Here is a 27,530-nt window from a genome sequence, read left to right as displayed (position 1 = left end):
ACCGCATGTAGTTTTATTTTGTTTCTGTGTTTGCTATTAAGCACAAAGCTGCACAATGGGCTATCCATCTTCTGCTCATCGTGGGTATCGAAACCTGATTCTTAGCATCATTATAAGTATTCAAACTTTCTACTGGAAAATGGCATCGCGGTAAGTCTATGGACTTACATTGCTAAAATCCGGGTTTCAATACCCGTGGTGGGCTAAGTATACATAACCCATTGTGTCGCTTTGTGCTCAATTTAAAAACAATAACAACAACCCCTGGATGAAAGGCGTACAATTTTATTGATGACCATTTTTGAAATCCACATTAAAGCGTGAGTTGCTCGTTTAAATATATGAACATATGGAATGGTTGAAAATGACTGGAAATAATAGATTCGTAAAAAAATGACAAAAAATCAAAGTTGTAACTAAAACGATAAACTTAAAACCGTAATTTGCGACGTTTTATTGTTATTCAAAAAACTTTCTACTTGGCATATTAACAACACAACTTGAAAACCGATTTCATTTGAAACTCGGTTATCGATTTCACAATTACATACGTCTCTGGTAATCAAATTAACATCAACCTCATATTAACTGGAAGAGAATAAAAACGTATCAAGCCTTATCCGTATGTGAACTTGGAAATATGTCCAAATGAGAATTTCAACTTTTTTTCTCTTTTTTATCTTATTTAAAGACTGTAACGTTGGAATGTTCAAAAATACATTTTGACACTGTTGTCCAAAATATCATACTATCATTCATACCAAACTTTTGTCAACCTGCGTGGGTTTGTCATATCTTTTCTGAATTAATAAAAAGTAATTGAATCATGTATGTTTGGTTTAAATACCAATGTCTACACAGTAAAATGCCATAACATTTACCAATAATAGCCTCTTACAATAAGTTTTGAATAAAAACGATACTTTGATTGGGGAACAAAAGATGTGCAATCAGTTCAATACAAAAAGAGTAAAAAGTATTTTTTTCTTCTGTATATAACAACTGGTTTAATGGTTTGTTTATAGTCAAGCACAAAGCTACGCAGAGGTCTATCTGTGCTCTGCCCACTATGGATATCGAAATACGGTTTCTACAAAAATTAATACCGCAGATATATTACGTTCTACGTTTCTTAGTTTGGGCAATAAACTACACAGAATAGTTCTACGTCTATTGATTTTGGTGATGAACAATAAAGAATGGTTCTACGTAGCTAGATTTGGGTGATGAAAAATAATAGGAAAATGAAACATAAAATCTTCAGCCTGAGAGATCCACCGTTACGTATAATAATTTATCTTACACAATATGTATCAAATTAATGATATTTGCCACCAAGGTTGATACACGCAGTTTTCTTTCTTATATTTTAATATACAAATAATAACACAATTTATAACAATAGTTATTACAAATGATGACTTATATACAAAAGTTTCACAAACTTGCAAACAATACTGAGTCTTCCATCTGGTCTGGAATTGAGTATTTTATCGGCGGTTTACAAGAGCGAATTAGTTTCGAGTTGATATCAGTATAGTTCACTTAACAGGTAGCTCTATTCTTGGCTGGTCTCATGCCGTTTACTTTTCTCCGACTAAGATATGTAATGTTCTCATAGAGATACTAGCGTCCAAAGATAATTCTTTGAAGTTAAACATATTATATATGTTTATATATAATAAATCTTTTTTATTATATAAAAATATAATATATTTTTATTATATTATTACACATTATTACTATGCATTCGAATAGTAATATTCGAATTCTATAAATGTTCTTGGTTAAATATTTGTAGTTTTCCGATTGATATGCATTTATCACAGTTATAGCTTTCGAGATTTACAGTATACCAACTGTAGCAAACTAACAATATATAAAAACTATCTCTTGGATTGTCGATTTATAAATGTTAAGGCAATGTTCTCGTAAGGTCAGTTGGCAACAATACTGACAATCACTAGTATTTTACATACATACATAGTACATTGTTGATTTTTACACTCGAAAATTTTCTACAAATTTAGAGAATAGGCAAGAATTTCACGGTACATATTTAACACTGCAAGTTACATGCTTTTCTAAATATATATTTAACTAGAACACACATGGATATCAAAATAAATACACACTAAGAAATCCGTTACACTACACATATACAATTTTATATATTTAAGGGACGATAGCCCTAACTTGAATGTCTTGACATTTTTTTTACTGTGCATCCAGACAATAAATTTTATACTATAATATACAGACATAATCTGACCTGGCATGGTCTACGCGTTCTAATTCATTTTAATTGTATTATGGTTGCGATTGTTATGTGTTCATCATGATATAAAAAGGGATGAAATGAAAACAAAAAGTCCACATTACTGGATAGTACTTTGAAAGTACATTTAGGGTCCTGTCTCCCAGTGGGACAGCGGTAAGTCTACGTATTTATAACTCTAAAATTAGGAGTAGTCCCGTCGGTGGACATGAAAGGTAGCATCTTGTGGCTTTGTTATAAGAAAACACACTTATGGCCTCCTGGTAGTTCATACATCATTGAGAAAGAAAATGTAAATCTTCTTGCAACTATTAAATTAACTTTGCAAAAACAATTTAATTCGACTGCTTATTATATTTATTTATCATTCTGATAAATGGAAGGTTGATATTTACTTAGAAAATTGTGAAGAAAATAATATTTTGTTTTAGTTGCTGTTAAGTACAAAGCTATACGTTTGACTATCTGTGCTCTGCCCACCATAAGTATCGAACATTTAGTGTCGTAAGCCTGTAGATTCACTGTTAAGCTACATAGGAAAGAAGAAAATAAGATGAAAAGATAATCGTCGAGATTTCGTTTTTGTACAGAACTAAGAAATCGTTTTTGCATATCGTGTACTAATTCTATATTATTGAGTTTTTTTATTCGTCAGTAGCCAATATTATATGTCCCCTGGTCGAACAACAATAAGTTACAGACTTACAACACTAAAATCCAGGATTCGACTCGCTGCGGTAGATACAGGTGATAATACAATGTAGTTTTGTTCTAAAACAAACAACAACAATACTATATATTGTGTTCTAAGCTTCCTAACAGGTTACCCCACATAGCGACATACACGTTTAACGCGAAACTGCAGTATGAATTCTATGTTTAAAAAAAGAGCCCCTATGGATTACAAATGGTTTAATTAATTTTATGAGCTGAAATATTTTCCACTATTACAAAATTTGTATTTCTGCGGGAACCAAAATTAAGATCGATAGCATACAAATTTTATTTAAATCATCCATATGTCCTCTACATAAAATGTACCAAAGCGTAACAAGATGTGGTGTACAATGACTTTACCATTTGAAATCAATGGTCCTGCATGGCCAGGTGGTTAGGGTGTTCGACTCGTAATCGAGGTCGCGGGTTCAAATCCCCGTCACGCCAAACAAGACCGCCTTTTCTACCGTGTTTTTGTCGATTCCACTATTCGTTGGTAAAAGAATAGCTCAAGAATTGTGAGTGAATAGTGATAACTACCTGCCTTCCCTTTAGTCTCACATTGCTAAATTAGAGATGGCTAGTGAAGATAGTCCTAAAGTAACTTTGCTCAAACAATTTCAAACAAACAAGCAAGTTCTATTTATGAAAATATTTTACTTTTAATTATCAGTACTTGAACCTTCAACAGCTCGAAGTATATCAGGTACCTGTATTTACGAAGACATTTTGTATAATAACTAGAAGAATAGGAAATTAAACATTCTCTGAATAATGCAAGTTAAAGAAATTTAAGCCCTAACGTTAAAGACAGTAAAACAAGTTAATATTTTTTCTAACAATATGTTAGAGTTTTTCTATCATCAAATTATCTAAACATAATTATTTACTGCGTTCAACCTAAGCAGATTTTACTATAGTTATAAATTTCATGCTATAAATCGTTTGCCATTCAAATCTATCGACCTTACAAATGCTTTAAAGTGAAAACTGCATTTTGTTTTTTTGTCTAGAACCACGCGTGTATAGAGTTAAGCACAAAGCTACACAATATGTTACCTCGTTCTGCCCACCACGGTTATTGAAAACCCTGCTTCCAATGTCGTAAGTCTGCAGACATACCGTTACGCCACTTGACGCTCTAGTATCACCGGTTATTTAATATGATAATCACTAGCATTAGTCAACAACCTACAATGACAAAATAAAAGCAGCAGTACATAAATCAAAGAAATTCAGTGTTCGCAATCTTTGACTTAAAACATAATATTTATGCTTAAATTGCCTAGGCTACTTAACTTCACTTCCTAAGTGTATCAGTGACTAAGTACAGTGTTTTATACAATTAATACTTCTTTATACAATTTTGCGTAACGTGTTACAAGTCTGCAAGTTCTATATACAATTTTACGTGAAGTGAATTCGTTTTTTTTCCTTCAGTCGTGATCCAATATAACGATGACCAAAGAACTCACAATTAAAATAAGCGAAAACCAAATGTGGAACCTAAAGAAAAAAAATAGAAATAACAAAATCAAGGACTGGCACTTTAGGGATGCTTATGTAATTATCAGTAGTTTAACAGTGAAAGACCAGAGGGAAAGCAGGTAGTCATCAACACTGACCACCAACTCTTAGGCTACTCTTTTTATCAACGAATCGTCATATTAGTAAAAGTTTAAATATACTCTAATATCTGAGCATGTCTGACTGACACTTTACAAGTATTTCCTTTCACACTGAAGATTAGATTTTAAGCTGTACATAAAGTGTATGGCGTATGTAGTTTTCAAATATTTTGTATATATTCTAAAATAAAGAAAACTTGAGCTACCTGCCCCTTAAGTTTCAGTAATGGTTATTTAATTGAAAATGAATACACGCCATTCAAACTTTTAATATTACATATCTTTTAAAGTGAAACTTGCATTCCATTTTTCTGGAATCGTGTGTGTTTAAAGTCAAACACGAAGCAACACAATGGGTTATCTCTGTTCTGCTCACCACGGTTATCGAAACCCAGTTCTTAGTGATATAATATACAATATAATAAAGTGTATCAGTCGCTAAATCCATTGTTTTATACAACTGATATTTTAACTTCATTATAAAACTTTCCTTAAAATGAATTCTTTATTTTTTCCAGTCATGATTTAACATTCTTTGACAATGATCAAAGAACTCACTGTTAAGATAAGTGATAAATTAAATGTATTGTGTGTATGGTAAAAAATTATGTTGGGACTATGTAACAAAAAATAACATTTCATGTCAATGGAAATACTTGATTGATTAAAGTTTAAAGCTCGATGACATCATATAGTGTTGTTGTAATTCCTTTTTTTCTTATGTCTTAAACAGACTTCTCTTCAACAAATTTTATGTGTGTGTGTGTAGTAAAGTTAAACAACACCAAGGTTTATCTAGACTGGCATCAGTTTAAATTGTTAGTCTCTGTGAAGGTATTTGTGAAAAATGTAAAATGTAATCGTTTATTGACTACTTTGTTGTATAAGTTTTATTTGTTGTATCATACTAACTTGAATCTACAGACAAGTATTGTGTGCACAGGAAAATGTATGTTGTAATTATTGATTATGTAAAAATAAATAATATGTGATGTCATTGAAAATACTTTATTAATTAATTGTTTGTGGACTAACTTGGTTTATACACCAAATCTGAAGTGTTGCAAAATGATCCTAGAAGTGTATCCTTCAAATCTATCACTTGCTCTTAACTTTTCAAACTTTAAACTGCATTGTAATGCAGTGCACATAATTTCAAGCTAGATTTGCACTTTCATCATTCTTACTCAGATGATCTTCAAAGGGTCACTTGTTTAGTTTATTTGGTTTGTTAAAGCTTGCTGACATCATACAGTATTTTCAAAATCCTTTTTTTCTTACGTTTTAAATAGACTAATGTTCGACAGATTTTACGTACATGTCACATATGTGTGAGTAAAGTTAAACCTTGATTTTGTATACATGTTTTGTGATAGACAATCTGAAAGGTCTGGTATTTTAAATAGTAACATAGGGCGATTATTGGTTATGCATTATTTGTGTAACATCATCCTAAAAAACACTGAAAGAATTTATGCATTCTATACTTTCAAAAAATTGTTTCTAGGTGATAAATGATTATATACATAACAGATGGATAATTAGTAAGTCACTCATTTATCATTACAGATAATGATTAAATCGAGACGTTGATGACTTGTGTGAAGTGTTTTGTCACACACTAATAAATTTTTAATTATTACACAATAGACGTTGTATTAATGATTTTGTTAAAAAGGTTTTAATTATTGTATCATAGTCATTTACTCCTACAAACATGTATTGTTTGCATGGTATAAATTTATGCTATGATTATGTAACAATACATAATATTTCATCTCATTGAAAATACTTGATTGATTGAGGTTTAATCATTGTATCATCCTTTTCAGAATGACTCAATTAAATATAAATTTTATTACTAAAAGATCTGTAAAACTAAGTTCAGCACCTCTAATTTTCTCATTACAAAATATTTTAATTTGCATTGGCATTCTAAAGTTTAACCACTTTACCTTGCTGAACTTTGTTTTTAATTTGGCGCAAAACTACATAAGGGTTTCCTTCAATTGGTGTCCATAATTTAGCAGTAAAAGATGTTAACTCTGGGACTACTCTTTTACTGACGAATAGTAGGATTGATCACAACATTATAACGCCCCAAGTGTGATGGAGACTCGAAGCCGGAAAGTAAGAATCGAGCGCCTTAACCACCTGCCTATGCCGTCCTGAATTTTATTTATCACTTTATGAAAGTACTCTTATTTCTCAATCAAGTATTTTTTTAACTGTATCTTTTCAGATTTTAACAAGTTGAATGTCAAATATATGTATACTTTTTACTGAGCCCTAATATGTTTTCCCTAATTCACTGAATATAGACGTGTTGCATAAAACTTTGGAAACGTTACTTTTGTAAACATTAGAGAACCTAAAAGTAATATTGAGGTCATACATGTCAGTTAGAATCAACAATTTTGTTACAGCTAGGACAAGAACAGGAAACGTAACGAGTAAAATAACAGTCTTCTGCTGAAAGCAGTAATTCTCAACAGATTACGTTTATCAGTTTTTATAAAAAGAAACTGAAGCTATAATTACACTTTGAATTTGTGATATACGTTCTTCATTGTTCTAAATGCCGAATACCAAGATGCATTGCAGAACGTTGATGTATTTATATTTTGTTGGTACTTAACGAACATTTAGATATCATGTATAATAGAGTTAAAATAGGCTTAAAACTAAATCTGGTTAAATCGATTCCTAACCATCTATTTAAGGTACAAAAACAAAAACCAGCAGTTGTTGCGTGATATTTTTAAATAAAAAAACGTTCTAGGTATTCTTTCAGTAACAAAAACTTTGTTTAAACTTTGTCCGATATACCATAAAAGTTATTAATTATTCTTATATTTTTTTAAAGAACCAATTAAACTGTAATTAAATATTATAGCTAATCATAATATATACATCCCTAACTTCATTATTTTGTGAAAGAGGAAACAAAACATTTGACTAACTTTTATTGCACGAAACAAGCTGTTAATTTCAGTCAGTAGATATTCAATAGCTCTCACTTTTAAATTACAGAGTGAACTTACCATAACTTGCTTTGATGGACTCAATTTTGCTAAATATTTATTGTAATAGTCTTTCTTAAAAATCATAAAAGGTTTGAAGGTGCCAAACTGACCTATAAGTTTAAGCTTTTTTAAAAAACAACAACAACAAAAACATCCGTGGTGGACAGAACATAGATAGCTCACCGTACATCTTTGGGTTTAACAACAACCAAACTTTAAAAAAAATAAAATCAAAAAATATCAACTAGTATTTGAGCATAGCCTTTATTTGTTTGTTTTTATAACAACTATGTTAACGAAAAGCGAATACTTCAATTCGCTGGTCATTAAATACAATTTTTGCAGTTTTGTTAAAATTGTGTCACTTAACCCGCAGAACTCAGAATCTGCTATTTTACATATTTTTTTAGAAATACCAATTTTAGTTGTTTAAGTTAGAGAAACTGTAAGGGTAAAGCTTCAGCGCGTGAATTATTTTACGATTTTTTTTATTGAATAGACGCTTCAGTCAAGCTGGAGTTGTTGAGATAATTTAGATAACGTAGTTGGTTGAATTATCAACTCGATAACAAAATCTTGGGTTCTAATCCTCCTTAATCTTCGTTTTAATTTCTTCATTGAGCATGGCATAATATGGCGACCGTGGCAATCGATTCGTAAACTGTCACAGAACAGACTCACACTTTCAACTGCAAGGGGTTATTATTCTTTAGTTAAAGAGCTGCTCAAGAGGTGGCCGTGGATCGTGATGTATGCTCGCCTTTCTTCTAGTCTGTCATTTCATAATTAGGGACTGCTAGCGCAGATAGTTCTAGAAAAATAGACTTCTTCACTGGAGACTTCTGACCTTTAAATCCATTCAATTGCGAAAGAACACTTTCATTAATAAAGCAGAGAACAACGTTTCGACCTTCTTAGGTTATCTTCAGGTTAACAATCTTGTTTGTTAACAGAAGATGGCCCAAAAAAGTCGAAATGTTTTTCTCTGTCTTATTAGTAAAAGTGTTAATATCAGCCGTCCTGTGACACATTTTTATCTCATGTGGATTTCTCGTCATCACGAAAGAAAACTTTATATTATACTTGTGGAATTAACTGGTAATAATTACCCCATCCTCACTACTGAAAGCTCGATCATGTATAATGACTTGTATAAAAGTTTATATTAACAGAGATACTCAAAGTCTTGAAGAGGTACATGCGAATATAAAATAAAATTTCGCTATTCTATTAACATATTAAGGGCTACAGTTTTGTTTTATTGAGTTGTTATTTAGGAAAATTATATTTTAGACTTGAAACTTCTAAAATATTAAATACTAAATAGATGTTTTAAGTGTTTCTTCACTCAACTGTTACATGTGTCCTTTTGTGTCAGGCCCGGCATGACCAGGTGGTTAAAGCACTCCACTTCGTCTTCCGAGGATCGCGGGTTCGAATCCCCGTCACACCAAATCATGCTCCCTCTTCCAGCTGTGGAGGCGTTATAATGTTAAGTTCAATCCCACTATTCGTTGGTAACAGAGTAGCCGAAAAGTTGGCGATGGGTGGTGATAATTAGCTGCCTTCCTTCGAGTCTTACGCTGCTAAATTAGGGACGGCTAGCACAGATAGCTCTCGTGTAGCTTTGCGCGAAATTCAAAACAAACCAAACCTTTTGTTTTTGTCGCGATTTTCGTGGACAAAATCATTTTTTCAGGTAATAGTTTCTTATAATTTTTCCTTACTTCCAGGTTTAACATGATTCATTAGATTTACTGAAATATTTAAAATTAGAATGATTGTTATAAAGAGCACGTTTTCGACATAAATTATATTATACAATTAAATGAGACCGACTAATTAGTGACCCCTGTATGTAAATTAACTAAACGTAATTCTTTTCTCTCACATTGTAAGTGTTAAATAAAGTCAGTTTCAAGTTATTTTTGACATTTCAGGATAATTTATACAGAGAAGTATTAGTAAAATAGCGTAGAACAATTAAAATACGATATTGACTTTCATTTAGGTTGAAAACTTTACGATATAAATAGATGAAATAGGTTGCTTTTCATAGTTCAAAGAAAATTAAAAAACGTGAAATGTTTTCCTTTTCACTGGCTGTTCTCGTAGATTAGTCCTGACTTGTTGCCCGTATCAACTTAGTTTGTCAAACTACAAATAATATTATATACATAGTCAAAGTAGAGCATTTTCTATCCGTATCATGTGGTTTCTGTATAAAGTAAAATATGTCAGTTAATTCATCCTTGTGTAACTATTGCCAGAAAGCTGTATATCTTTTATAACTTTCATAACTTACAGTAACAATCAGTACTGTAACTGACAGTTATTGAGTGAGTTGAAAGAGTTTACTTATGTTTTATTTGTGTTATACACGTAGTTCACTGGCATACCGTCATAAATTTTGATGTGCTTAAAAATGCGTTTCATATGTACTTTGCCATTCATTATACATATATATATATCTTTTTTTTATATTTAAAATTTTCAAAAGTACATACTTCCAGATATTTAGAAGAAACGCAATATACTTCAAAATTTCAATTTTTAGCTCTCTGTGCTTTCTCTCATTCGTAGTTATTAATTATAACTTAACTCATATTCCTAAGAAATGTCAAAGTTTGTTGGCTGAGTTATTTAAACTGCTTTTGTGAAAATGTATAATAATTTATTCAAGAAACTTACGTTTACAAACTTATTGACACAGATGTTATTATGTAGAAACTTGAGTTATTGCCAGAGTAGAAGCAGCAGTCTTTTTTGCTATTTTACTCCCATGAGCGTGTTCCGATCAATCATTTAGAAATCTTAATATTTGATGACAGGAAATGACAAGTGAATTGATTGCTTTTTTGAAACATGTTGCAAGAATAGCGTAAACGACTGTGGTATAGAGACGCAGACTTAAGTTTCTTTTTTTGTTGTTGTTGTTTTTTTCAAGTTTGGCGAGGACAAAATAATATAAAATTTCATGCAGCCATTATTTTTCGTCCTCACCAGAAAAATATTTTCAGCTCATTTTTTGTTTGTTTATTTGTTTTTGAATTTCGCGCAAAACTAAACGAGAGCTACCTACACTAGCTGTCCCTAATTTAGCAGTTTCAGACTGGAGGGAGGCAGCTAGTCATCACCACCCACCGCCAGCTCTTGGGCTACTCTTTTACCAACAAATAGTGGAATTGACCGTTACATTATAACGTCCCCACGGTTGAAAGGGCGATCGTGTTTGCTGTGACGGGGATTCGAACCCGCTATACTCAGATTATGAGTCGAGCATCCTAAACGCTATGTTGGGTCACTTTGAGAACAGAGGATATATTAGTTAATTGAATTTATTAAAATGAGTTAATTTTGAGTTTCTCTATTAATTTAATTTCTGATAGTGCACGTATTTGTTCATATGCGTCCCGCTAAAGTGCGAGGTTTAAATATAAAGCATGTATGTAATATACGCGAATTTATTCTCCTTACTCGTGAACATTTCTGCCACTAAAATAAAACAGCTTCGGAAAATTGTCTCTACAAAAGAGCTATTTACCTCAGAGACATGTATAACACACGTGTGAAATTCTACGTAAAGTTACATGGCCATATAATGGTAGAAAAAAATTCTAAAATGGGCAATTCAGAGCGAAAAAGTTTCACGTAATACAAACAGGTGTATACTGAAAATTTATTTAAACAGTTTCTTATGAAATTAGGTAATAAAAACATGTATAACATTAAAAGTTTATTTACTGAATTCGTTTTAATGTCATTTTTTTATTAATATACCTTAATACAAAGTATTTAATTTAAAGTTAAAATGACTTTTACCTACTTGAATACAAATGGTTATATTCTACAATGCACTATGCGATAAATTTGCTACTAACCTTGTTCACACATTTTGGATTATTAATAAACGTTATTTGCACTTATAATCCGGTATATTTTGCGAAGTTCTGCAAATATTGCTCAATTTTTTTCTAAAAGGCCAGCTGCTTCACCCACTTGTTATTCTAGTAAATGTAAACTGTTTTTTACTCTCTCGGTGAAAGTGGAAATACTAAATCGTCTTCGAGCTGGATAATCAGCAAACTAGAATATGGAATCAATGGGTCAGCTATAAGCTATTCTTTGAAACATACAAGATTTTGTTCGTTGAATCTGGTTTAATTATTTTAATATATTTGGTTTTGTTTTGTTTTTTTAATTTCGCGCAAAGCTACACAAGAGCAATTTTTGCTACCCGTTCTTAATTTAGCAGTAAAAAACTGAAAGAAAGACAGCTAGTCATCACCACTCACCGCCAACTTTTGGGCTACTCGTTACCAACGAATAATGGGATTTACTGTAACATTATAATGACTGAAAGGGCAAGCATGTTTGATGGGATGGGAATTCTAATTCGCGATCCTCAGACTGAGAGTAGAGGGCGCTAGACACCTAGCCATTTTAATATGTGTATATATATATACATATATACAATAATTATTGTATATCAAAAATTAATCCTATCGATTCACTTAATAAAACGCAGTGTAGAGACAAACGATTTACGAGTATGCAGCCTTTTATATTCAATAGAAGTAAGGTGTCTGTGGTAAACTATTTCTCGGTGATCCATGGGAAATGTCATATCAGAGGTATCAAAATCATAGTTTGGGAGTTTGAAAGGGAAGAGAAGTAAAGCCTTACCCACGCTCGTTGAAGATTTAAAAAGACTTGTCCAATTATCTAATCCAGACGCTATACTTGAAGTTATGAATGTATTGGATGCATTAATATATAATGGTATTCTAATTGGTTTCAAACACACTAGACATACATGTTTAAAGGAAACTGTTTAGTTAAGAATGTGACTCAAATAAACTAAAATTGCAGATGAGCAACTAAAAGCAAAGTACAGAAATTATTATTTCTGGGTTCGTCAAATCAAATGGTGTAAAAACGTCACCTATGTTTATCGCTAAAATTGGCATCTTAAGAAAATATCGTCAATCAATGGGGTTAATTGTAACGATAGCATCTGTATATAGAGCTTTATATATTTTACTTCTTTAAATAAACATTAGATTAAAATATTTTTGAACATTTTTTGTAATAATGACCGATAAATCCACTGTATTAACCCATAAAAGTCAGTATTAGATTCTTCTGCTTGTAAAATAACATGAAACAAAGCTTTGTATCCAGTTAGAAAATATCAACAGTTTGCCAACATCGTCTCTCAGTGAATCAATGGAACGTTTACGGATTTACAATGCTAAAATCTAGAGTTCTATTTCCTGTGTGGAATAAAGTGAAGATAGTCTGTTGTATAGCTACGTGCTGAATCAAACAGGTTACCAAGATACGTTAATAAGATTGTTAAGGTATATATGTAGGGCGTTACAGAGTTTATTCCCTTAAATAAGCATTACATTCAGAACGTTTATACGTATTGACCAGGCACCTTTAACGCAACAGAATGACTAAAAAGTCAGTCATAGACTGTAGTGGATCTGAAACAAGATAAAACAAGACTTTTGATTTTTACACGTGTTTATTAAAACCTCTTTGCAGGAAAATATAAAGTTGTATCCTCTAAAATGATCTACAAAACACTTTAAGTAAATTCTTTATATAATCCTAAAACAAATAAATGGTATATTGAAACTGAGGTAGATCTGATATTAGATTAAAAAGAAACTGTTATTTAAATATAGCTGTTACCGGTGGACGAGTAACACACGTTAAATATTCAGTAATACTACGGTATGTACAGAAGTAACGAGATGTTTTAGCACAATGAGAAATAAAGTCATTAATAATAAAACATCTGCTTTTCATTGTACCAAAAATCTACTTCTCTATAAGACATATGTTTCAGTTGTGTTACTGCTATCATAAAAGTTGTCTTGTAACAGAGGTAATTATTCACTTGGAATATGCCTAACAAATGAAAGCTTTTATGAGTTTCCATATATCCGCTAGTGTCGACTTTCCAAACCAGAGGTTGTTTTTATAAATATTTCAAATTATAGTAGAACGTATTTCATTTACAAGCCTCTCATTCTACACGTAAGCATTATGTTTAAAATGTATTGGTTCCTTAATGAACTAAATGATTGATTATTTAAATCTATATCAGATCTCTTTTTAACAACAAATCCGCGGTAATTGACAGGATCAATGCTACATTTTGGTCTTATTTTGAGGATAGCTTCTTTAGTATTATCTTCATGAAAACCCTGTAATTATCTATACTGTAAAAGTTATTAAATTCTTACCAAACGAACAGAAAATTGGATTTAAAACAGTGCATAATGGAAATTCATCAAGGTATTTTCATTGAACTAATGAGTGTCACCTAATTACCTTCGCATAACTATGTATGTGTTATAAAAACCTAATTTCTATCAAAGTTATTGTGCCCTACTTTTCTGTCTTCCATTATAAGTATTGTTAGTACAGGAAGACTACGTTTACCTTTTTTGAAAGTATACATTGTCATAATGTTAACATTTTATCAAGTTTAACACAAAATCTCATATTGTACATACTAGAATTGCTTGTTTTACCTTGTTACCCCTCACTTCTTTATGTAATGAAAAGCAATTATAAAACTTTATACTTACACGTGTGATGACTCGTTGTTTATGATGTGATCCACTTCCGGTTATGACTGTTGTAGTAGCTAACCCTAAATATAACCATTGTAGGGATGTATACCACTTTATTACCGGTTGTCTTGAAATACGGATACGATAAGATAAAAGCAATAATTTTTCAGACCTCATAATACTGCCTCTAACACTGTTAGCAATATTTTATCTTTGACATTCAAGATAGCAAAGAAATCAAACTGAAATACGAAAAACTGGGTCACAAACGAATCCCGCTGATTAGTTAAGTTATATGTAGAATTTTAAGTAATAAAAACTTTAAAGAAAACTGTTATAAATCTCAGTTTCAACACAATTAGTTAACTGTTAAACGAACTAGGTTACTAGGATCTTGGACAGCATAATCACAAGAGATAAACCAAAATTCGTTGGTTTTATTTCCAACACATCCTTTAAATTCTCAAACCACGAAAACCATTAAAATAACAGTAACATTCAACCTACATCAAATAATTTTTATACAGAAAAACTTTTAGGTGCAAGGTTATAAAATGAGACACTACCTTTAATACACATTCCCCAACACACCAATATCTTCACTACAGAAATACTGTATTTCTTTTTACTCTTGTCTCTTGTAGCAAATTTTATAAATTTTATTGGTTTCTGTTTTTTTCAGACGATTATAATGAACTGCCAATCACTTTTGAATAGTAAATTCCTTCCTACAATGATATATAAAAAATACTAAATGAACGCTTCTTCTTTTGATAATTTAATTAATTATAATTGATTTAACCGTTACAGAGTTTAAAATCTTATTTTAAGATAACATCTTTTTATCGTGAATTAAAAGTTCGAGAACTAATAAATAATATGTTCAACCAAGTTTGAATGATCCGATTGGTAAGATACTCATTTTTTATATACCCTGGTATCTTAGTGGTAAGCCTGACAAAAGATAGCGCTAAAAATTGTGTTTCGAAACCCATGGAGTCAGATCAAAGATATTCCATAGTGTCGCTCTCTGTTTAAGATTTACAAATGGAATGTCTATTTAGTGAACAGAATTAACATGGTAAACATTATACTGACATTGAAACAAATAATAATAAATTTGAATTTAATATAGGCTTTTTCTGTTTGAAAGTGTGTATAAAGTATATTTGGTGAGATACGATATCTGTGTAGCTCGAGCGTAGAAGACGATGTTTGAAAAGTCTTCTGTCTTTCTTCATTACAAGATTCAATATTTTTTGTTATGCATAATTGACAAATAAGCATATATGTGTTGGTATTTTGTTGCTAAGAGATCTGAACAGTCTGCCACAGCTTTTCTGCTGTTCTTTGTACAAATTATTATACTATGATTGTGTTATTGTATTACAGTATTTTATGATATATCACTTCACTCTACTATTGAAGTTGATTTAATAATTGTTAAAATATACTTATGTGCTTCGTAGTACATAATAAATAAATCATTTTACAATATAAGAACTTAAAGATGTGTTTAATATAAATGCATGTTGATATTACCTTGAAACCCAAATAATTTCTCTTCACATTACGCTTATAAAGTTAACGCTATTATTATATTCTTATTTCTCTTTTACAATAACATTGATTAAAAATTGTTGTTTCGTAAGTTGTTTATCTTCAAAGGATAATATTGTAACTATGGTAAAATGAAACTCAAGAAACTGAAACAACGTAGGGAAGAAAACAATTACGACAATGATTGAACTGTGGACTTACGTTAAAGTAAAGAAACTGAAAGTAGCTCATTTATTATGTTATCATTTAACCGTTATCAGTTCGAGAAACTGAAACCATCATTACATTTGCTAACAACCATATGTGTCATGAGTTTCAAGATAAAAATGTCGGTTTTCTTTTTTATCACAACAGTTAGTATCTTCTTTTACATGTCTTGAACCTCTCAGACACTCAAGAACCATAGTTAATTACGTTCTGAAAACCAGAATGAACTGTACTACCTTTACGCAACCGTTATGTATGTATTTAACGTACAGGGTGGCCCGTAAGTCCCTACCCATATGGGTAGGGACTCACGGGCCACCCTGTACATATCTGCAGCAAGCTCGTGAAGCACATGAAGTGGTAAAGTAAATTTTTTGCTAGAAATACGATTTTATCTATTTTTGAATGTTTAACGTCACAAACCGTGATAAACTGCATGACGGGATTTATACGTTTAAAAAAACACTGATCAAACTTGTCCAAACTGCTTATTCCATTTTTAAAGCTGTAAATCTGTTTGAGATTTTTTTAGTGCTATATATAATCAAAACTAGTTTCAACTTGATAGGATAACACACTTTTACAAACTTTGTCTGAATAATCCTAAAGTTAATATTAATCTACTAAAGAGCGATACAAATATCCATTCACATTAACAATGAATGGTGTTGCTAGTACTTGAATCACCCGCTGTAACAGCGGAAATTCTACGAATTTATAGCACTTGGTTTAGTTAGCTTTCTATTGTATTAGGCTTAACTGAAAACAAATACATCATTTGTGATATTAAACATTCAGAAATAGGTTCGGTTCAGTGGTATTTCTAGTTTAAATCTTACTTTACCACTAGGCCCGGCATGGCCAGGTGGGTTAAGGCGTTTGACTCGTAATCTGAGGGTCGCAGGTTTGAATCCCCGTCGCACCAAACATGCTCGTCCTTTCAGCCGTGGGGGCGTTATTATGTGACGGTCAATCCCGCTACTCATTGGTAAAAGAGTAGTCCAAGAGTTGGCGGTGATGACTAGCTACCTTCCCTCTACTCTTACATTGATAAATTAGGGCCGGCTAGCGCAAATAGCCCTTGAATAGCTTTGTGCGAAATTCAAAATAAACTTTACCACTAATATGTTTTACAAACTTACTATAAATACGTACACGAAATACACAGAAACCTGAAATTTTGCCGTCACACTAAGTGATAAGTTGATACCGTGTGGGATTTGAATCCATTTTCTACTTGTTATATATCAACTTTATAAGAATCCAAACGTATCTCTCTTAGTTTTCACTTGATTAATAGGGTAGAATAAATAGTGTTCAATGTCACTGTTCTTATATTTCTTATATAGCTGCAATTCTCTTTATAAATTTGGCTTCATACAAAAGTTCAGTGTAAAGCAGTGGATAACAAGTATGGTTTAGAAAGTGTTCTTATGTTTTCGTAAAACTTCGAAATTTTGAAACATTTACAAACAAACTGATAAGCAGTTATTCTTTCGTGCTACGTAACAAAACAAAAACATTTAGTACATTTACAGACGTTAAAGAAAGTAAATGAATTTGAGCACTGATCACTTTCTTACTCCTTGAGGTGGCAGGTCAAGAGTGATGTTGCACCAGACCAAATAACAGTAGTAATACACATCCATCACGCATTCCGATCAAAATGCCGTCTGTTCAGCGATTAAGTTGTACCTACCAAGTTTCAGAGGTGCGTTTGTATTTTTTAACTATTAATTTCTTTTTTGCTAATCTTTTTTGGTGCTCTTCTTATGATAACTGAGAACATTGATATTTACTCCATGGGAGAACAAACAATGTCTGCATCTGTTGTCTTGACTCCTTCTCAGTGGTACTTATTCCTATTGTAATTGTTGTTGATGGTGGTTATTTGTTAATACACTTAACTTTAGATTTCTCAACTTACATCTTATGTAAGTGGCTATGTAACGAGCTTTACTTTATAGTGTACAATTAATTCTGTGCTACAAGTAAGTAACTTTATTATAAGATCTTGTTATGTTTTACTACTTTCCATAGATTGTAAAAGAGGAGTGCATTGGAGATACAAAAACTACTTTACAGTCAGATGTAAAAGTGAAATATGTATCATGTAGAAGATAAAAAATGATATACAAACACGACAGTTGTCTGTTGCTTGACTGAGCATGCAATTATCATTCGTCTTGATGTCTTGCTATGAAAGAGAGCCCTTTGGTGGGTCAACAGTAAGTTTACTAACTTACAATGCAAAAATCTGGTGTTCAGCTCCTTGTGGTGAACAAAATAGGTAGCCCAATGTGACTTTGCTTTTAAACAAAACACAGAAACACAAATACAAAAAAAAGAATGTTAATTATTTAAGCTGAAATCTACCATAATAACTAGACACTAGGAAGAGATTCCATGTATCTAAAATAGTAGCTGGTTGAGGGTGCTTTATTGCAAGAAGTGGACTGTTTGAAGTATGATGGCCCCAGATGCTAACATTAAAACATACCTATATGGATCAGACCGTCCATATGTTGCAAATCAACTACAACATTAGAAAGCTATGAGCATGTACAACTCCTGAGATATGAATAACCTTTTCTTTGTTTTTCTTTACATTAGAATTGAAATCATTCTATTCAGTTGTGACCAAAATTACACCATTCAATTCTCTGTTGGTAGATGAACTCTTAACCTTTCAAAGACTAAATATATCAAACACTTTCAAAAAATATTGAATTTTGCTGAATACAAACATCATCTTTAATACTGCTATAATAAAGTGACAATTCCTAACCTGATTCTTTTCCAACTACCTGAAGTCCTGACCTCCCACAAGGACTTTGGAAAAATCTTAAAATAGAAGGCAGTGACACCATCACTATCATTTGTCACAGCCTGCCAGCTGTCAGTATCAGTAATAATGATTACATTTACTTGCTAAACAAATGATGCTCAAGGTGACTTGAAAAAGTTCGTTTTGAAACAGTTTTAAATCTGGTAGGAAATAATTCTTAGAAGTTATCAACTCTGGACAGTCCATGAGAATGAACACTGAGGTTAATATCCATTAGTGAGATCACATTTAACTGCAGTAAGGTGTTCTAAGAGCTCTGTGAAATCTGGAAATAAATTCTATTTTCACCCAGATATTTTTTTATATTTATACCCAATTTTAGCTAAGCTAGAATGATAAAAACTTTAGGTAGAAGTCACTGCTGATGCCCAGAAGCCATGGATCAGTTACTGCAAAGGTGATAAGAATACTTATGCATATCAATAAATGTTTCTGCTACACAAATCATGTTGCTAAATCTTTAATGTTTAGTTGTTTCTTATGAAGCTTCACATAATGAATACAGAACCTCCTGTTACTGTGGTACTGATCTGTTGGCCAAATGTTTCTTAGAATACTACACTGATTATACCACCACTCTCCAGACAACTGATCAAATATCCTTTATTAAAAGAAAGATAAATTTGCTGATAATCTCATTAATTCTTGACTCAGAACTTTTTCAGCCAGTATTAAAAACTTCTAGAAAAATGCTTTCCATACAACTTACATTTACACTTCAAACAAAGCACTATAATTTCTCATGTAAAAAACCTCTAGAAATAGCAGATAAAATAATTTTATACATCTAATTGAACATGTTTCTGAAAACTTCCCTGATTCTTCAGTGTGAAAAAACCCTTGACACTGTTTGTAATGATCAACTTAGAGTTAAATTTCATGAAACATAAATTACTATATTTTTAACTTCTGATAAATAAATGCTTTTCATTCCAAGACTGAGTGTTTCTGTTAAAGTTATCTGTGCTGTGTCCTTAAACTAACTACTGAGCCACTTCAGTTTTGTATTGCCCATGACTAGGCCATTAGTTTCTTTGTCTATCTTGTTTCTTTTCTTCATCTATCATTTTGTATATAATATAGCTTCATCATATCATCCCTCAATGCATCATGTTTGCAACCAAACTTTTAATCACTAGTTAGTGGCAAACCTAAATGGAATTTTCTATCAAGTACATAGAATAAATATATTCCTTGCAGTAATTTATTATAGTTCATTCTTCAACACTAGAAGACATTAATAACTATTAAGTTGTTTATATCAATACATTTTGTATTTGTTTGTTTGTTGAATTTTGCGCAAAGCAAATCAAGGGCTATCTACACTAGTTGTCCCTGATTTTAAAGTAATAGACTAGAGGCAAGAGAGCTCATCAAATCCATCCACAACCCACTTGTGGAATACCCGAACTAAATAATGGGACAAAAAAAAAAAAGATAGTATCGCTTTTGTGATACAAAGAGCAAAGACAGTCTCAAATTGTGAATCACAGATTTGTTTTTTGACAGATAAACATGAATCATGTAAGCTCAGATCACAGTTTGGAATACTAAGCACTCAGCCCATTAACCCAAGAAGAACACTTGTCAGATTTAATTTTACTGATTATTTTAATTCATGAGAATATTATTGTAAATTGGCTGTATATGTGAAATAACTTGTACTGGTTATATCATTAAAACAAAAGTACTATATTGTCAGTTTCACTGAATAAACCAAACAAGTTAAAATAATAAATTTGTAAACCATGTTTAAAATTAAAGATCCATAAAAACTAAATAAGTCTCAGAAACTTCATAAAAAATCTCACAATTCTTCCTCTATTTATAGTTAAATAAGGTGGAAAAAAATCATAATATTTAATAGCTTTTTAACACACACCTTTGATTAAAAAAACAAAAGATTGTTAGAAATTTTTTGGTGTAAGATCCTAAAATTACACTGCACAACAAAGTTTTTGCTTCTTGAACATTGTTGGGTGTTCCTTATAGACATTTGGCTGCTGATCACGAAAATCACATCCAAATTTGCCCATTACGTACCGTTTTATCGGAATCTTCAGTTCTGCTACAATGGAAAACCGATATCAGGGCACCTGGAATCCGTCAATGCTTGCTGACTACTGTTGGACACTGCAACGTGATGCACCGGACGTTGAATACAAATGAAAATCAGGAGCAAAACACTTTTAATTATGATGAACTTAATAGCATATTAGAAACATAAACGCAATTAAATACGTTATTACCGGTAAACAGTTAACTGTCTATTTCTCAGAGTTCCTACGTGATGAAGCAAAACCAAAACTATATTTGTGCATACCCACCAGGTACCTGTCACAATCAGCAAAAACTTTTCAAGAAGCAAAACTTGTTGTGCAGTTTTATCTGTATTATAAAGCAGCTCTTGGGTTTGTAACAAAAAATTCCAACTTCCTGATCTCTTATCACCATAAAATTTAAGAGGTTCTTGGGTAAGTCCAAGATGATTTTAAAATCCCAATTTTTATTTCCCATTCTTATCAGTTAAACAATTTTCTCTACCACTTCTGCCACTGAATAAGACACATACATGCTGTCCCTACCATCTCCATGAAATTAAATTTCTAGAATGGTATAAATAACGCTGTCACTACCTCCAGTACATACTATAAACCATGAACAAAATCTTTTGTAGTGGAGGAGAAATGATTCATATTTGACTTTTTTTTAAATAAAACCAACCTGCTAATTGTTTATTATTTGATTTTCAGGTTTTTTGTATTATAAAAAATGGTTTCTATCAAAAATAATAATGAAACGTATGTGCTAATAAGCTTGAGAAAACTACAAATCAGCAGTTAACAAGTGAAAACATATTAATGAATGTTATTTATAACTGTGATACTGAACAAAAAGAAACCCAAATTTAAGTTTTTCATACTATAAATTTACTTCTTTTTTACAATAAGAAATTATCTTCATCTTCCATGAACATCCAATATTTTTGGTCTTATTGCAGCTAAACTAATAAGAATGGCTTCCTGTAAAGAAAGAACACACATTAATTAGTTTTACAGTAAAGAGAGTATTGTAGTAGTATAGTATATTTTATTCAAACTGAAATACAAGTTAGGATTATATCTAATTTAAAATGTTTTTATATGACTATATCAGACTACATCACAATTTCATTATTATTAGGTGCATACCTCCATATTTTATTTTATTTATGGCAATATGTTCTTAGCTTATGATATGGAACTTGCTTGAAAACCAAGCTTTTGAAGAAATTATTCTTCACATGAACACTACACACATTTTTTCATATAAATCCACAAAATGACCCTTAACTTCTTAAACATTAACAGTCATAAGTAAGATACATAAAATAAATATTCATTAGTATTTCTTAATATCACTGTGCACTATGCTAGCTTATAAGTATCCTAATTAGAGAGTCAAATACAGTAAGATAGTTTTTCATCTGATGTGTTTTTAAGAACTGTATCTGCCAACTCCCAGGCCAGATGTAGCAAAACAAATAAGTGTGGTAGGCTGCAAATTGGAAAGTTTGCATTCTGTTCTCACTTTCACATAAGGTTGTGTTATAAGTGTGACAGTTAATCCTATTAGTTGGTTAAAAATTGGATTAAGCCTTATGGCAACAGATATGCTGATTTGTTAGTTCCCACTGGTCAGTAGTTCAAAATTATGGTGGCTATACCTGAGCCTAAGGGGGCTCTGACCTAGCCATTTATTCTATGCAAATTTAAAGAATCATTCAGGTTTAAAATATCAATATTGTCAATCTACATTCTTTTACCAGTATATTATTATATAATGTACATTGAAGAAAAGAGCTGAAAAAATGAATAAATTAAGACAGAAACACAAAACTGCAATAAAACAAAGTAAATAAGTTATTTAGTGAAAACAAATGAACTAATTTATTGCAGGATCAAAACTAACCTGAAGTTAAAGAACGCCCTAAATACTAATCAACAATCCCACCTGACCACTCAAAAACAAACTACAAGGTAACAGATAAAAATATGTTCCAGATGAACTGATGGCTTTAGATGTTTAAAAAAAGGATATCACATTATTTATTTCTGTTTCAAAATTTTTATACAAATTAACTTTCTGCTTACAACCATCCCCCTAACTTTAAATTACTTAATCAATTAGAGGGAATGAAACTAGTCAAAAGAACCTACTGCCGATTCTTGAGCTACTCCTATCTAACCAAATTGTATGGTGTAACTGTCACTCTTATGATATATCCACAGCATTAAACTATGGAGGGCAACAAATCATAATAAACCCTTGGACTCGCAATGTGAACACACTATCAACTAGGTCATGCCTGGCTTGCACCAAATAAAGAATCATTACATCATAGATATGAAGTATTTGCTTAAGTGAAGCAAATATATTTGATTAATTACAGGACAGTACTTAACTCTGCCATGTTTATGTCTGGCTTTGAGAATTTCATTAATGTATCCATGAACAGACAGGTTATTAAGTGAAGAGAATATATTTGATTAATCACAGGACAGTACTTGGCTCCACTATGTTTATGTCTGGCTTTGAGAATTTCTTTAATGCATCTGTGAACAGATGGGTTATTCTGTTGAGTAATGGAGGGAAGTGACAACAAATATATTACACCAACTAGTAAATAATTGTGAATAAGAAGTAAACTGTTTTAACAACTTTACACATTAAAACAAGCTTCATAACATGTCAATAAAGAATGTATTTACAATTACTTAAGGGGTGGTAAAGCCCTGTACAGAATACAAGGTGTAACAAACATAACAATAAAGTGTCAAGTGAGGAACTTGTATACATACATTTTGTTTTTATTAAACAATGTAGCATTTAGGATTGTTGTACATTTCTTAATCAAATTATTAATGTGCTTTTAAATGTATTGTACTTATCAATAAATATGAACTCCCCACATACACACACACAGTGGCATGTCTGCAGACTTACAAAGCTCGAATCTGGGTTTTGATACCCATAGTGGGAAGAGCACAGATAGTTCATTGTGTAGCTTTGTACTTAATTACAAACAAACAAACAAAATCATTCTATAAATAAATCATATTTTATGCTTTCAGTAACACCTTAAAAATGTTAAAATGTTTTTATTAAACTATTATAAGTTATAAATGCAACTTTAATATATTTTTGTCTTTAAAACTGGACAATAATATCTAGAAAAGAGTTTTCATATTAGCACTCACCTGGAGTACAACAATTTTCACAAAGCACTCAAGCAGAAAACCAACAGTAAAGTTATGTACATTATATCTGACACACACACACCATGAAAGAGGGTCTTGGTACTTCCATGACATAACCAACGGTTTAAACTTCATATGAAACATCCAATGCTTAACCATTATATCTAAACCCTTTCTACATAAGTTCCAATCACTCTGTCACCATAAACTACTCAGAAAGATACCTCAGAAACTGTCAGTCAATAAAAACCAGAATAAGTGAGCAGTATTTTTTATTTATTTATTTTTTCCAATAGATAAAAGCATTCTTGCTAGAACTCCCACTATCTTGTTGACTGTGAAAATAGAATACTTGTCCTTCTATTGCACTCCTACTAAAAATTCAGTGTTTAAAAAGTAGTGAACAAAATTACAGTTGAAAGCCATTTTATTTGATGATAGGACTGGAATTATGAGTAAATCGAAAATGCATTCATTTGCAGTGTTTATTTCATATCACATATGATAAAATATAAATATATACAGATCTGTACATTATATTTAAAAATAAAACATATATAATTAATATTTCATTAAGAGGAATCCTTATGTAGTAACTGCAAATGGCTATTGATAGTATAAGAATAATGCAAAACAAATAATAATCCAAGTTTTTTTCTGCCTCTTTCAAATATATACTTTTGACAGAGATTTCTCATTGATAGCAGGTCCTAAGTAAAACATAGCTGCTTGGCATATGAATACTAGTATCTTCAAATTTTAAAAACTTACTCAGGGAAAATGTGCAAATTAGGGATCATTTCATCTCTTTGAATTTCAATTTTTGCTCCAGGATAAACAACTTGAAATCCCATCTCAAAAACATGGAAATTTTCATAAATGTTATAATTTTCCAATACTGAAAATGTATTTCCAACACTTACTTCCCTCCTCTCACAAGGTTAGCCTTTTCCTGTTTGGGCTGTCCTCTATATGCAAACTTTTTTTATATTACATGCCACAAGCCTTTCACACCCTTTTCCCCCATTAGAATAAAAGATTCATTCATTTCTCTCATGCAAATCAACATACATCATCTTTCCACTAGCACAAGAGCACTGCTATCACATGATGTGATATACTATGTACCACTACTAAAAATCATTTCGAAGTTTGGCAGAAGACATGAGTACGAGAAAATCGTGGAGAGGAAAGTGAGAAATGCGAACATGAAAAAGTACCTCTCGGAAATACAATTTCAGTACAGAAAAATTATAATTTCCAATACATCACTTCTCTCCACTCACAAGATTAGTTAAGAACCCATACTGACAAGGATTCCCATACTCCACTGAAAAGAAGGAGAAACAAAAAAGTTTGAGAGTCTAGAGAGACTGCTACTCCCAAGACAGTAAAATGGATGATCATGAAACCCTATTTTGAAAAGCAAACCAAACCAATTTTTCAATCAAAGCATGGCAGGAATAGGCAGCTATCCCCTTCTGCTTTACACATGCTACCCAGGATGGTCCCAAACTCTGGATATGAAAGAGCTCCATCAATGATTGAAGGCCACTAGATGAACTCCCACAGGAGCTGAAACCAGCAGGAAATCAACATAACCATTGTTGTCGTATCATGCATCATCATGAAAAACAACAAACAATAAAACAGTGGGAACAAGGAAGAGACAAAGGCTCAGAAGAAGAAATTCAGGAAACAGTCACTCTCAGCTTCAAGTGGGACAAACAGGCCATCAGATGGGTGAAGGTGGACTGTTGTTGTTGAACAAAAGCAACCCTTGACTTCAAAGACTTAAGAATCATGTCAAACATGTAACTTCTCCAAAACAGGGCTATACGAGGGTTGGTTGGTTGATGGCACAAAGCAGCTAGGCTATCTGTGCCAAATGTCTGTTAAAAAGTTAAAAGTAAATTTAGTAAAATTCATAAAAGAAAATTAAGATAAAACAAAACAAAGTTCAAAATACATTAATAGCATAAAACCAATGTTTACATCTAGTCTACAACATCAAGAAAAAACTATAGTAATTCAAGTTGTAAAGGACTTTCTGTAGCGTAACTGTAATAATCATAACTCACGAGGAAGATGAACAGGTAAGTACAAAAACCACCATCAGTCACCTGAAGTTGGTCTTTCCAGTCCTGGTTTCGAATTATTTAACGTTACAGCCAGTTTCTAATTTCAAATCAAACTAGATGAACTGTGATTTTTAAAATGGAGCCACATTAAAAAGGTGTAATGTATAAATTAAAAAAAACTTAAATGGCATTAAAAAAGATTAATCACCTTTAAAAAACGAAAAACATTACCAAGGTGGACAGTGTCACCATCACCAATAACATTGTCTAATATTATGGACAAACCTTGGGACAGAACATGCTTAAATTGGTGCCGTCATAGTGAATCGTAATGATGACAAGAAAGTAAAATGTGGCTTATTGTGATCTGAGTGTTACACAAACTACACGCTGGTGCATCAGTTACAGATAAAAGAAAACGATGAATTAAAAACTGTGACCAATGCATAGTCTAGTTAGAACAACTTCTTCTTTCCAATCCTTATGGAATCAAATCGGCCAAAGTCCAATATAAGGTTTTATTTGAAAAAGCTTGTTTTCACATTGCTCACTCCAAATCGACTGCCAGCTGGAAGAGAGCCGAGCCTTGAATACAGGACCATAGTCCATGTATGAGGCAGGCACAGCAGTGATAGTGCCAGAGCAGATAGACTTAGCTGCAGTGATGACAAGCTCATTCCCATGAATACCAACACGGCCCGGTATCCAGAAAAAATGGACAGAAGTAGATGTAAAAGAAAAATGGGCCAGTCAGTTTTGAATATCAGCGAGAATAGAGTGTGAACCAACATGAAGCAATTCCAGGGTCAGTAGAGAACAAAGCGAGTCAGTATAAATCGTGAAGTTTGAGTATTGCTTTGCTTCTATGTGATCCAGAGCAAAAGAAATGGCATACAGTTCAGCCTTGAAAACAGAAGCTGTAGAGGGGATTCTGCACGCAACCACCGCACCACAACAAACCATGGCAGAGCCCATACAGTCAACTGATTGCAAATTATCTGTATAAATAGGAATGGAAGGATGGTTTAAAAGATGTTCAGCAAATAGCAGACAGTATTTCCAATCAAGAGTGTCTACTTTTCTTGAATGACTTAAAGACAGGTCATAATTGGGGACTGTAAGAAGCCACGGTGGGATGGGCTGACCAGTGGATACAGCAATGTTATCCAAGGACAGACCCAATTCATCCAACTGCACCTGGATATGAAAGCCAAAAGGAGCAATGGCAGACCGTCTGGTCTGAAAAAGCATGGCCCATCAAGGAAGGAAAACACAACACCAGCTGGAATGCTTTGGTAAGGAATGAAGTTTTGAAGCACATAGTAAAGACAGTAGAAAATGGCAGAGATGCA

At 32.1% G+C, this 27,530-nt stretch overlaps 1 protein-coding gene and 1 long non-coding RNA gene across 2 annotated transcripts in view; both read right to left on the bottom strand.

Moving 5' to 3' along the window:
- Positions 1 to 76: 76 nt before the first annotated feature.
- Positions 77 to 14,502, bottom strand: LOC143248884 (uncharacterized). Its single transcript, XR_013027246.1, has 3 exons — positions 14,258 to 14,502; positions 4,055 to 4,186; positions 77 to 1,626 (listed from the first exon to the last, which is right to left on the bottom strand). It is a non-coding gene; the product is annotated as an uncharacterized LOC143248884 (long non-coding RNA).
- A 4,940-nt stretch (positions 14,503 to 19,442) lies between these two features.
- Positions 19,443 to 27,530, bottom strand: part of LOC143248882 (28S rRNA (uridine-N(3))-methyltransferase) — a 58,830-nt gene continuing 50,742 nt past the window's right edge. The window contains exon 10 of the mRNA XM_076497772.1: positions 19,443 to 21,880. Within this exon, the coding sequence (XP_076353887.1) occupies positions 21,818 to 21,880 (63 nt within the window). The 3' untranslated portion in view covers positions 19,443 to 21,817. The remainder of the gene's footprint in view (positions 21,881 to 27,530) is intronic.

Source organism: Tachypleus tridentatus, chromosome 4 (genome assembly GCF_004210375.1).
Source record: "Tachypleus tridentatus isolate NWPU-2018 chromosome 4, ASM421037v1, whole genome shotgun sequence".
NCBI classification, from domain to species: Eukaryota; Metazoa; Arthropoda; class Merostomata; order Xiphosura; family Limulidae; genus Tachypleus; species Tachypleus tridentatus.
Note: the sequence above shows the minus strand (reverse complement) of the source record. Positions and strands in the feature narration are given on the sequence as shown.